The sequence below is a fragment of the Rattus norvegicus genome, chromosome 1, assembly GCF_036323735.1.
Source record: "Rattus norvegicus strain BN/NHsdMcwi chromosome 1, GRCr8, whole genome shotgun sequence".
NCBI lineage: Eukaryota > Metazoa > Chordata > Mammalia > Rodentia > Muridae > Rattus > Rattus norvegicus.
The window spans coordinates 143,009,287-143,021,466 of NC_086019.1; the positions used below are offsets into that span (position 1 = coordinate 143,009,287).

General features: G+C 40.5%; 1 protein-coding gene across 2 annotated transcripts in view; it reads left to right on the forward strand.

Annotated features, from left to right (window-relative positions):
• Ticrr (TOPBP1-interacting checkpoint and replication regulator) overlaps positions 1–12,180 on the forward strand; it is a 41,848-nt gene that overhangs the window by 2,298 nt on the left and 27,370 nt on the right. For both annotated transcript variants that reach the window (XM_218829.10, XM_039101043.2), the window contains exons 2-5: positions 3,085–3,361; positions 5,400–5,638; positions 6,992–7,226; positions 9,800–9,929. In XM_218829.10, coding sequence (XP_218829.6) covers positions 3,085–3,361; positions 5,400–5,638; positions 6,992–7,226; positions 9,800–9,929 — 881 coding nt within the window. The remainder of the gene's footprint in view (positions 1–3,084; positions 3,362–5,399; positions 5,639–6,991; positions 7,227–9,799; positions 9,930–12,180) is intronic.

The window sequence follows — 12,180 nt, forward strand, 5'->3', positions numbered from 1 at the left end:
AGTTGGTTATACAGCAAGATTACAGATGAGAAATTAACAGTAGTCATACAGAATGTTAAAATTTAGGGCAAGAATTGGGGGTAAGAACATTTCCAAGAATTAATTTAAAACTTTAATTTTATTTTGCATGTGTGGGTGTTTTGTCTGCATGTATGTCTGTGAATTACCTGCAAGGCTGGTACCTATGAGAGCCAGAAAAGGGCCAGATTCTAGGGACTGGAGTTATCTGTGGTTTTGAGCTGCCATGTGGGTGCCAAGAATTAAACCTAGTTCCTCTGAAAGAGCAGACAATACTCTTTAACTGCGGAGCCATCCCTCCAGCTGTAATAAAAATATGTTAAAGCAGGTTGTTTGATCCATGCCTTTAATCCCAGCACTTAGGCAGAGGCCAGTGGATCTGAGTTCAAGGCCAGCCTGGTCTACATCTTGAGTTCCAGGATAGTGAGACCCTAACTTGAAAACAAACAAACAAATATTAGGTGTATTAGGGCTGGAGATGGCTAAGGTTAGGAGCACTGATTGCTCTTCCAGAAGACCTGAATTCAATTCCCAGCACCAATGTGGTGGCTTACAACCTTTTGTAATCCCCCCTTCCCCCACCCCGGAATTTGACACCCCCTTTTGGCCTCCGAGGACATCAGACAGGCAAGTGGTGCACAGACATACATACAAGAGAAACACCTATATACATATAATAAATTTGTACACATAAACTAAAGATTTCCAATATAAATTGGGTATGGTGGAGTGCTTGGGAGAATTGTGTATAAGTAACACAGGTAAGTGAAAAGTCCTCTGTTAACTTTGCCTTTTATCAACAGACAGCCCCACCCTACCCTTCCAAGCTGCTCTTCTGGCTGAATCAGTTTCAGTAGATTTGTGTCTAGTGACATCTGAACTAGTTTGCTGTTCTTTCACATAACAGTGAACTACATGGATGATAACAGATTAATCAATTGGTTAATTAATTTCTATTTACTGTTTCAGCACTTCGAAACTTCCAAGATTGCTGTGCATGACTGAAAGAAAACTTTGAGACCAATACATCCCTGGTTTTTTGTTTCGTTTTGTTTTTAAAGACAAGGCCTGTGGTATATATAGCTCAGGTTGTGATTTAGCCTCCCAAATGCAGTGGCATTTAATTGACCTATCAAGGTTCATGAAAGTGTCATTTTTAAAAACATCAAGTCAGTTTCATTCTTGGTGGATGTCTCTGTCATCGTCTTGCTTGTATTTGTGGTCAAGTCCTGCTCCTCTTTGAACTTGGATATAATGGATGGTTGGGGGCTGAGTGGGATGACCTTGAAGACCCTTCCAGCTCGTATCCTCACATGTCTATGGCAGTTATAGTTTAGAGTTACTAACGGTGGTGTAGGGTAGTTGATCTGATTTCATATCCCATAATGGTATTGCCATGTTACACAATGCTACCAAATAGTTTATGTTGCTGCTGTTTAATTCCACCAGTCTGTTTTCCTTCTATTTCCTGTGTAGCCCGCCTGCATTATGTCTGTGCATTACTTGTGTGTTTGGTGCCCTGGAGGTCAGAAAAAGGTGGAACTGAGTTACAGACAGCTGTAAGCTGCCACGTCCGTGCTGGGAATTGAATCTAGGTTCTTTGGAAGAGCAAACAGTGCTCTTAAGCATTGAGCCATCATCTCTCCACCCCCAAGTTCACCAGTCTTAAAGGAACTAGAAGACACTGTGTCTCAACCATTCTTTGTCACACAGAGGTGGCACAATAAAAGTTTGTTGGAAAATGTTGCTTGATTATCAGCATTCTCTGAGTGAAGCAGAGAGGCAATGTTTTGACAAAGCAGGAGTTTCCACTGATAGAGAAGTATAATAAGCACCCAGTTGGTAAAGAGGCACAGGAGGTACAACCGGAAAGACATTTCGATGTTACACATTTCCATAACATAAAATGTGACTTGTTTAAGACACAAAGCTTTATGCACCAATGGTTGATGGAGAAGTTGCTGAGTTTGGTTTTAAAGGGCTTTATGGCAGTGCTAGAGTTATTTTTCCCCAAAGCAGGAAGCGTAAAGGTTATTAGCATGATGAGATCTCTGATCCAGATGGATACACTTTAAGTCATAGAGGCAGGAGTTAGAGGCAATCTGTGTAAGACTTCATCAAGGCCAGGTGTTTTCTTAATTCCAACACTTGGGAAACTGAGGCAAGAGGACTTTAAGTTTAGGCCCTTTTGGAGTATACGGAGAGATCCTGACTCAAATTAGCCTAAATAAATTAATATTAATTATTTTAAAAGATTTAGTTGAGCCTAATGGTATAGACCTGTAGTCTATCTAGGCTGTTTTCAAGGCAGATGGAAAGTTCAGATCCTTCCTGCTTTATATAGTGAGTTCAAGTCTAGCCTGGGTAACTTGATGAGACCCTGTTTAAAATGGAAAGTAGTTGGGCTAGAGAAGTGGCTCAGAGGTTAAGAATGTTTGCTGCTCTTCCCTGAGTTCAGGTTCTAGCACCCATGTTAGGCAGTTAATAACTGTATGTAATACTAGCTGGCCTCTGAGGATACCCACACACACTGCATACAGGTATTACATATAAATAAAAAATGAAGTCTTTTTAAAACATGAAAAGCAGTAGAAAGAGGGCTAAGTTTTGAAAAGCCAAGTTTTGTCTTTATGTGTATGTGCATACTCATTAGTGTATCACGTGCATGGGAAGGCACAAGACAACAGGGTGTCGTTCCTCAAGTGGAACTCAGCAAGTAGGTTAGCCAGCCAGAGCATATCAAGGACACATCTGTCTCTGTTTCTCAGTGCTTGTGTCCCTGTGCTTGGCTTTTTTACATGGGTTCTAGGGTTTGAATTCAAGTCCTGTGATTAAAAGCAAGCACTTGATTGATATGTCCCTAGTACTCTAGTTTCTTGAAGGTATATTATGTGGTAATTAAGTTCTTGAGCTATGTAGTAATAGATTATAGGTGTTATTTGTACTTAGGTCAACAGACACATTAATTGTGTAATTTGACCCTTTAATAATATTTCTCTATTTCCTCTAGTTTATTCATTAATTTTTTTCTGTAACTTATCTGTTTCTTTGTCATGTTTATTTTAGTTGTGGGCTTCCCCAGACCACACTGGATACTGGACAGTTTGTGAACTGCTCCACCACGGAGGAGGCACCATCTTGCCTGCTGAAACTTGGAACCTGGGTTTTACTAAAGCCAGGGAAACAGTGCTGCCATGTGGTGGCGAGCTGTCACCTGGACCTCACCTCTCCCCATGGATCTCAGCTCTGCCAATAGATGCCACTGTAAACTGTTTGCTATATAATTCTGAGTATGAAGCCTCATTTCCACGAGTTGAAGGAACATTATTTCTCCCTGTTAAAGGTAAGCATATAAATTCTTTTTTTTAAAATCTTTTTTCTTTGAGGCATACTTATCAATTTCTTTAGTATTTCCTATAGCCTGATACTCAATTAATGGTTATAATTGAAAGGACTAAAAGATCTGTAAGCAAAATCAGACACTACAGGAAGCCTAAACTGTGGTGCGACTGCCAGTGCATGCATTAAAAAAAAATGGGGGTGGGGGCTGGAGAGATGGCTCAGTGGTTAAGAGCACTGACTGCTCTTCCAGAGGTCGTGAGTTCAAATCCTAGCAACTACATGGTGGCTCACAACCATCTGTAATGGAATCTGATACCCTCTTCTGGTGTGTCTGAAGACAACTACACTGTATTTATATACATTAAATAAGTCAATCTTAAAAAAAAAAAATGGGGGTGAGGGTGATTACAGAGGATTTTTCAGTCTTTCCAAAAGAAGGGTAATATTGGTCAGATACCCAAACACATGGGTATTAGGATATCATTGCCTTGTAGAAGAAATTGATAAATTAGAGATCATATAGAAAGAGAACGATTACAGAAGAAAGAAATTATAAAGCCTCCAAATGGTACAGGAAAAGCCAGATCTTCACAGATTTGTTTGCCATGATTGCTGCATGGTGAGGCTCATTTCTGAGTATATCATAGATTCACATGGAAATACTGCATAGAGATGTAGTCTTTAAACTACGTTGTAATTATGGGCACCTTGAGGATTTTTAGGTTTGATGTTTTGGTTTTTTTTTTTTTTTTCCGGAGCTGGGGACCGAACCCAGGACCTTGCGCTTCCTAGGTAAGCGCTCTACCACTGAGCTAAATCCCCAGCCCTTTTGTTTTGTTTTTAAGGTCTCAAGCTGGTTTTAGATTCGCTAGCTTTGAACTTCTGGTCAAATTGCCTCCACCTCCCAAGTGGTGGGCTTACAGGTATATGATCTAAGAGTTGGCCAGTTTAAGAGTATTTTGGGGCTTGGTCTTAACTCTTCTAGAGGTCCTGAGTTCAATTCCCAGCAATGACATGGTGGCTCACAATCCTCTATAAAGGGATCTGATGCCCTCTTTTGGGTTGTAGGTATACATGCAGACACAGCACTCATACATTAAAAAAAAACAACAAAAAAAAAAAAACAAAAAACCCCTCCAGTTCCAGGAGATCCAATATCCTCTTCAGACCTTCAAGGGCACTAGGCACTCACGTGGTGCATATACATACACATAACATGCATGAACACTCATATACATAAAGGGGAAAAATTAAAGAGTACTTTTGTTTGAGTAATTTTCCATTCATCTTTAGAATATATCCTTTTTTTCTTTCTTTTTTGAATAAGATTTATTTATTTTATGTATGTGAGTACACAGTAGCTGTCTTCAGACACACCAGAAGAGGGCATCAGATCCCATTACAGATGGTTGTGAGCCACCATGTGGTTGCTGGGATTTGAACTCAGGACCTCAGGAAGAGCAGTCAGTGCTCTTAACCACTGAGCCATCTCTCCAGCCCCAATATATCCTTTTCATAAAATATAATAAATACACTGTCTTTTAAAGGATTATTTTTCTCATGGATCCCTTGGTACTTAACTCAGAGCCTACATATTAGACAATTACCTACCACTGAACCATCCCTAATCTTGCCAAAGTAGGTATTATTTCAGTTTTGTTTTTGAGTCTTTTCTGAGACAGGACCTCAGTGTGTAGCCCACATTGGCCTGAGCCACTCTCCTCTTCCCACCCAGGTACCCGAGAGCCACGATTGTGGACATTTACCACCACACTAATCAGAGGCTCTTGTTTTTTGTTAGTACTACTTGAGTACATATTTCCAAATCATAATTGATAAGTTCTGATACCATACCTATTTGTATAGTGCCTAATGAATCTTCTTTGATAGCTTGCAGACAACAGGCTAAGGGTTGATATGAAAACTGAGTGACAGTACCCATTGTCTGAACTAGAAATCTTGTTTCTTTGATTCTTACTCTGACATCTCTTTTAGAAATTTTCATATGTTAGAATTTTAATACTCTTTATTTCTAACAGGCAAAGAAATTCAAGAAACATGGGCAATCTGCCTGGAGCCTTTAGCTATGCATCAGAGACATTTTCAAAAGCCCGTCAGAATTTTCCTAAAAGGCTCAGTGACACAGTGGTCTCTCCCAATGAGCAGTGCTTTAGGCACTGACAACTGGATGCTACAAAGTCCAGAGGAACACAAGTCAACTCAAAGGCTGCTGTTTCAGGAGCTGGTAAGCAGGCTGACTGCTGAAGAATTCCATCTGGTAGGTGTCCACATGTCAGGGATTCTGTCTAATAGCACACTGGTGAGATGAGATGTACTTGTTCACAAAATGCCAAGGATCGCCTACCTAATACAGTCTCACTAAAACTGGTGGTGATTTTCAGATAATAGTGTTTTCACGGAAGCATATGACATGAAATCATTGTAAAATTGCATATACCATGAATCCAATTGAGTTAAAGACCCCCTGGGTTGGGGATTTAGCTCAGTGGTAGAGCGCTTGCCTAGCAAGCACAAGACCCTGGGTTCGGTCCCCAGCTCCGAAAAAAAGAAAAGGGGGAAAAAAAAAAAGTTAAAGACCCCGAATTTACATAGGAGAAAAGGTAGTTGGCCACACAGGATGGTTGTATGAGAATGAAATCATGGGTGCTTTCTCACTATTTAATAAATACTTTGATTTTAATGTATCTAAGAAAAAGCTGCTGCTGGGGCTGGAATGATGGCTCAGTGGTTAAGAACACTGACTGCTCTTCCGAGGTCCTGAGTTCAAATCCCAGCAACCACATAGTGGCTCACAGCTATCTGTAATGAGATCTGATGCCCTCTTCTGGTGTGTCTGAAGACAGCTACAGTGTACTCATATATAATAAATAAATAAATCTTTTTTTAAAAAAAGCTGCTGTCGTGTAAAAATAAAGAATAGTTACTCAAACTTGGAACTGTTCCGAAAAGGAACACAAGTGCACCCAGCTTTGTCTTTAAAATGATGGCTTGTGTGTTTGAGACAGGGTCTCAGCCCTATCTGGCCTGGAACTTGCTTTGTAGACAAGGCTGGCCCTGAATTCATAGGCCTGCCTTCCTCTGCCCCCCTGGGCTGGGATAAATGATATATAGGCACGACCCCCAGTTGTGATGGCTGTTTTTAAAGATGTATCTAGTAACTTCTTCCTACACCAATAGGTGCTCTTGAACACAGAGCTTTTTCCTCAATCTCAGTCCGTCCTCTGAAGTGGAAGTAACAATCATTTTAAACTGAGAGGTTGTTAAGATTGAACAAATGTGTAATGAGTGTATACTGTGCTTACTTGAGTTGCCATATACAAGATGGGAAAAAGGTGGGTGTGGATCTCTTTATTCTTTTCCCCACTGGAATAAATTTTGTTTTCCTGCTTTTCACTTTAAAACAAATACAGTTGGAAATATGCAGAGACAGAGCACGTGGTGGATGTCACCAGCAGTGTCAGCTTTTCTTATAGGCTGAGACTTGGGGACTCTATGGTTAGTAAATTTTCTTCTGTCTCTGTCAGACAACTGTTATTTAGTCTGCTCGTAGGCCACATTCTTTTAGGCATTTTGACCGTAAAATTTTCAGCTAATTAGTGTTTCTTTGTAGGTGGCCAGTGTGGATCCTGGTGACGGCTGGCCCCCCATCACGGGAATTATCTCCCCATTCTCTGCCAATGCCATGATTCTCACAGTGCTCCGAGCCAAAGAAGCTGAATTTCAAAGACATTTTCTCCAGACAGCTGTGACTGAAGGTTCCCAGGATGTAACTTCCCTGTTCTCAGATGCCGTGGATAGTGTACTGAATCAGGTTCATAATTCATTTGAAGATCCTGCTTCTTCTGGTACGTTTTTCCACCAGTAATTAGCATAGCAGGGGTAGTTTGCAATCCCTTCTAGCCTTTCCCATCATGTGTTTGGTGGAGTGCCAGCATGTTGTAAGTCAAATAAAAGTGAGCTGTAGGCAGTTCAGGTTGCTAGTTTTAGAAATCCTGGGGGTCTTCGGCTGAAGGTACTATGGAACACTGAAACTGGTGTAAGATGAGGCTAGCTCCCAGTACAGCTTATGACTATAAATGCAGATGAATGGATAGGACATAAACGGTGAAGGGAGATTTAAAAACCAAACAGGAAAAGAGGTTTAAAGAGAAGGGATATGGGTAATAACTGTACTAGGAAAGGATTAAAAGAATCCATATTTCTCTCATGTGGGATCTTTCTATATACAAGCATACATAGACGCATACATACATGCATGCATATGCACATGTGACGTGAAGGCAGGAGAACTGTTTGAAGGTGGGAAGGGACAGCAAACAGTTTAAGAAGGGAGTGATAAATATGAGCAAAGCTCAGTGATACATATATACAAGTGTCATAATGAAAACATTTTAAAAACTGAAAATACAGTGAAACCCATATTTTATACACTGAAGAATGAATTTCCTTTTCAAGATAGGGTTTATTTTTGTATCCCTAGCTGTCCTGGAGCTCGCTCTGTAGACCAGGATGGCCTCAAACTCACAGAGATCCACCCGCCTCTGCCTCTTGAGTGCTCGGACTAAAGATGTGCACCACCACTGCTGGGCTTGAAATTTTAATTTTAAAGCTTGGGGTGGAGAAGACTGCATGAGGACTGGAGTGATATGCTAGTGCTTGCTTAATAGCTGCCTACTCTTCTAGAAGATCTGGGTTTAATTCCCAGCACCCATATGGTGGCTCACAAATATATGTGACTCTAGTTCCAGGGGATGCAACACCTTCTTCTGGCTTTTATAGATACTACACAGAAGTGGTACACAGGCACATGCAGGCAAAAACACCCATATACATAAAATTATAGACACACACACACACACACACACACACACACACACACACACACACACAACTTCAGGCAGGGCTATGGACATCTCAGGGGTTAGGATGGTTTCTGCCAAGCCTGAGAATATGAGTTTGATCACTGGACCATGTACAGACAGAACTGACGTGAGAGCACATGCACATTGTCACATGTGCATGCATACATACACACAGTGATAATAATGAACAGCCTTTTAGAAAGGTATATTAAATTGTTAAGTAAACTGCTTTCTTTTGACTGAAAAGAATCACTTTATCATTCTTAAGAAATGAAAGAAGCTGGGCTGGAGAGATGGCTCAGTGGTTAAGAGCACCGACTGTTCTTCAAAGGTCCTGAGTTCAAATCCCAGCAACCACATGGTGGCTCACAACCATCTGTAATGGGATCTGATGCCTTCTTCTGGTGTGTCTGAAGAGAGCTACAATGTATATAATAAATAAATAAATAAATAAATAAATAAATAAATAAATAAATAAATAAATAAATAAACCTTTAAAAAAAAAGAACATTTAAAAAAAATGAATGAAGCTGTAATAGAAGGAAGTGAAAGCAAAGGTTGAGATTGGTTATTATAGAGATATGGGTGAATGACAAGAAAAAGAATAGTCAAACAGGCAGGAGTATGGGTAGGAAGAGTGTAGTAGATAATGCTGTGTTCTCTTGTATTTACATTAATTTGATTTAAATGTTACTGTTGCTTTTTGGGTAGGATAAAGTATTGGCATATTTAAAGCAATCACATATTAGTTTATTATCTTATTTGTCAATTGTGTATAGGCTATTTATTTGTAGAGTTTTGGAAACAGGTCAGAAAACTTTTGCAGTACTGTAAAACAGCACTGTGAGGTATTTTGCCAGTGTTCCATGCTCTAGTGTGGCTTGGTTTCTTGGAATATGTAAATCAGTTGATGACTTCATCCATACAGATGAGGTCCTACTGAGCTTATTCTGGTGCTGTAAACACTGTCTAACAGGCCTGTTCTAACAGAGTCTACGAGTCTGTAACTTAAGGTCGCAGCTTACTGGCTCAGATTTACCCACTTGATGCAGATGTGGCTCTACTCTGTTTTAGGCTGCTATTATGTTATTAGCACATTGTTTAGTAACTTTCCGAGAAGAGAAAAATAGTGTAGGATTTAGCCAGGTGATGGTGGTGAATGCTCAATCTCACCGTTCAGGAGGCAGAGGTAGGTGGCTCTTTCTGAGTTCCAGAGCAAGTTGCAAGATATCCAGGGCTACACAGAGAATCCCTGTCTTGAAAGAAAAAAAAAAAGAAAAAAGAAAAAGAGAAATAGTATAGTTCTAAATACATTTAGAGGAATATTTCAAAAATAAGATGAAGGGTTATGTTAGTGATCAGAGCAAAGAGCTTCAAATTATGTTTACATTCCCACCCTCCACTCCTGCCTCAGACGAGAGAGACCTGGAGGAGTTGGAAATGAGAATGGCAGATGTTGTAACAATGAGCATTTGAAGAGAGTCAGTCCAGGGGAAAGCATGAGCTTGGATTCTCTCCTTGGCTCTGATGTCTTCTTCTGTTTTCTGTTCCTTTAGTCTCCCGTGTTCCAGAATGGGTCCAGCAGGAGCTTAGTCGTACCAGTCCCTGGAGTCCAGCTCTTGTCGAAAAGTGGTTTCCTTTCTCCAATGTCTGTGGTGCCACTTCAGACTTGATGGAATCATTTTTGTAAGACTTTATACATCTCTTTGTAGATTGGTCTTTGAAGTCAATAGTCAGATGTCAACAGGCTTGTTCTAAAGGAGTAATCACATCCTATAACAGTGTCACTACTTACACTGCAGATTTACCAACTTGGCGCAGTATGATGGGACTCTGTGTCTTTAGACGGCTTTAACATTACTGCTTTATTTCTTTTCTTTTTTTTCTCTCTCTTTTTTTTTCTCTCTTTTTTCTCTCTCTTTTTTTTTTTTTTTTTCTTTTTGGAGCTGGGGACTGAACTGAGGGCCTTGTGCTTGCTAGGCAAGCGCTCTACCACTGAGCTAAATCCCCAACCCCTGCTTTATTTCTTCTAAAAGGCACTTTTAAAATGAAGGAGATCTCTGAGAATAGAGAAACAACATAATTTAAATGCATTTAGAGGATTATTTCAGTCAAATATAAATAAACACTTACATAGTATATAAACACACATCTCTCAGTTACTATTCTGTTGCTGTGAAGAGATACCAGGACCAAGTCAACTTATAAAATAAAGCATTTGCTTAGCGGTTTGTAGTTTCAAGAGTTATTAGTCCACGATCACCATAGTTTGGGAGTATGGTGGCAGGCAGGCAAGCCTAGTTCAAGAGCAGTAGCTAAGAGCTTACATGTGATCACAACTTGGAGGCAGATCGAGAGAGATGAGACCTGGTGCAGGCTTTTAAAGCCTCAAAGCCTACCCTTAGTGACACATCTCCAACAAAGCCACGCCTCCTAATCCTTCCTTAAAAGTCTACCGACTGAGTACCAAGCATTCAAATATATGAGCCTATGGGGGCCATTCTCATTGAAACCACTGTTGTTGTAAAATATAAAAAATAAACAGTCTTTTTTCCCACTCTAGGTCCGGCACTGCAGTGCCCCAAGATATCTGGTAAATATCTTAACTTCAGTCAGCAAATGGTCTCGCCCGCTCTACTCCATTCCATATCACTGCCAAAGGCCTCTTTCTGACCTGGCAACAATCTCTCTACCCATCCAGTTCCCAAGGCAGGTTACCATGCCAAAAGCACACATCCCAATCCAAGGCAGCCCAGACTCTAGCCTCACTCTCTCACAATTAAGTCGCTACATGAAAGAACACACAACACGATAACCTTTGATCTAATTGATAAGATATAGTTGTCCGCCTCAAAATACAAAGCCCGATACACATCCATCCCTCAAGAACATTCATAACAACCTGTAAGTATACAGAGCGGAATCTTAACGTCAGCCTCCATGTTCTCTCTGCTGTGGCTTCTCTGTGTCTCCTCTTCTCTCCTCCTCTTCCCTTAAACTTCTCCCACCCATGCCCTCACCTGAATTTTACAAATTAAATGGGGAGAAGGTTCTGGTTGTCACCTGAGTCCTGAGTATGTGACTAGGCAGCTGTCCTTGGGGCAGTGGAATTAGCATCAAAATACAGATAGCTCCAGGGCAAACCACAACAAACCACACTATTTATCTCTCTCTATAAATTATATAAGAATCAGGAAACATTTAGAACTAAGAATCAATTACAGCAGAAATTCAGCAAACTTGGATTGGTGAGATGGCTCAACAGGTAAAGTTATCAGCTGCCAAGCCTGATGATTTGAATTTGATCTTTTGTATCTACATGGTTGAAGAAATGGATAATTTCTACAAGTTATCCTCTGACCTTGATATGTGTGCTTTGGCACATGTACACACACACACACACACACACACACACACACACACACACACACACACACAAATAAATGCAAAGAAAATAAATATCAAACTGTAAAATAGGTGTGGTAGTTTGACTAAAAATGGCCCCTGTAGATTCATATATTTGAATGCTGGGTCATCAGGGAAGGGTACTACTTGAGAGGAATGAGGAGGTTGGCCTTGTTGGAGGAATTGTGTCCCTGGAGAGGGTGGGCTTTGGGGTTTCAAAAGCTCAAGCCAGTACCAGTGTCCTTCTCTTCCTGTGGATCTGGAGCACTCAGCTGCCATGTCTGCCTGTGTGTGGTCATGTTTCTCACATAATGGAAACCTCTCAGCTGTAAGCAAGCCCCGCCCCGATTAATTGCTGTCTTTTATAAGAGCTGCCATGCTCATAGTGTCTCTTCACAGCAAGAGAACATTGAGTAAGGCAATAGAATAATTTAAGAAGTATTTATAAATTCACTGGTTATTTCTCTAGAGAGAAAACTAAGAACTAATTAATAAGAATGAAGTACAAGCAGGGAGAAGGACCAGGTGGTGC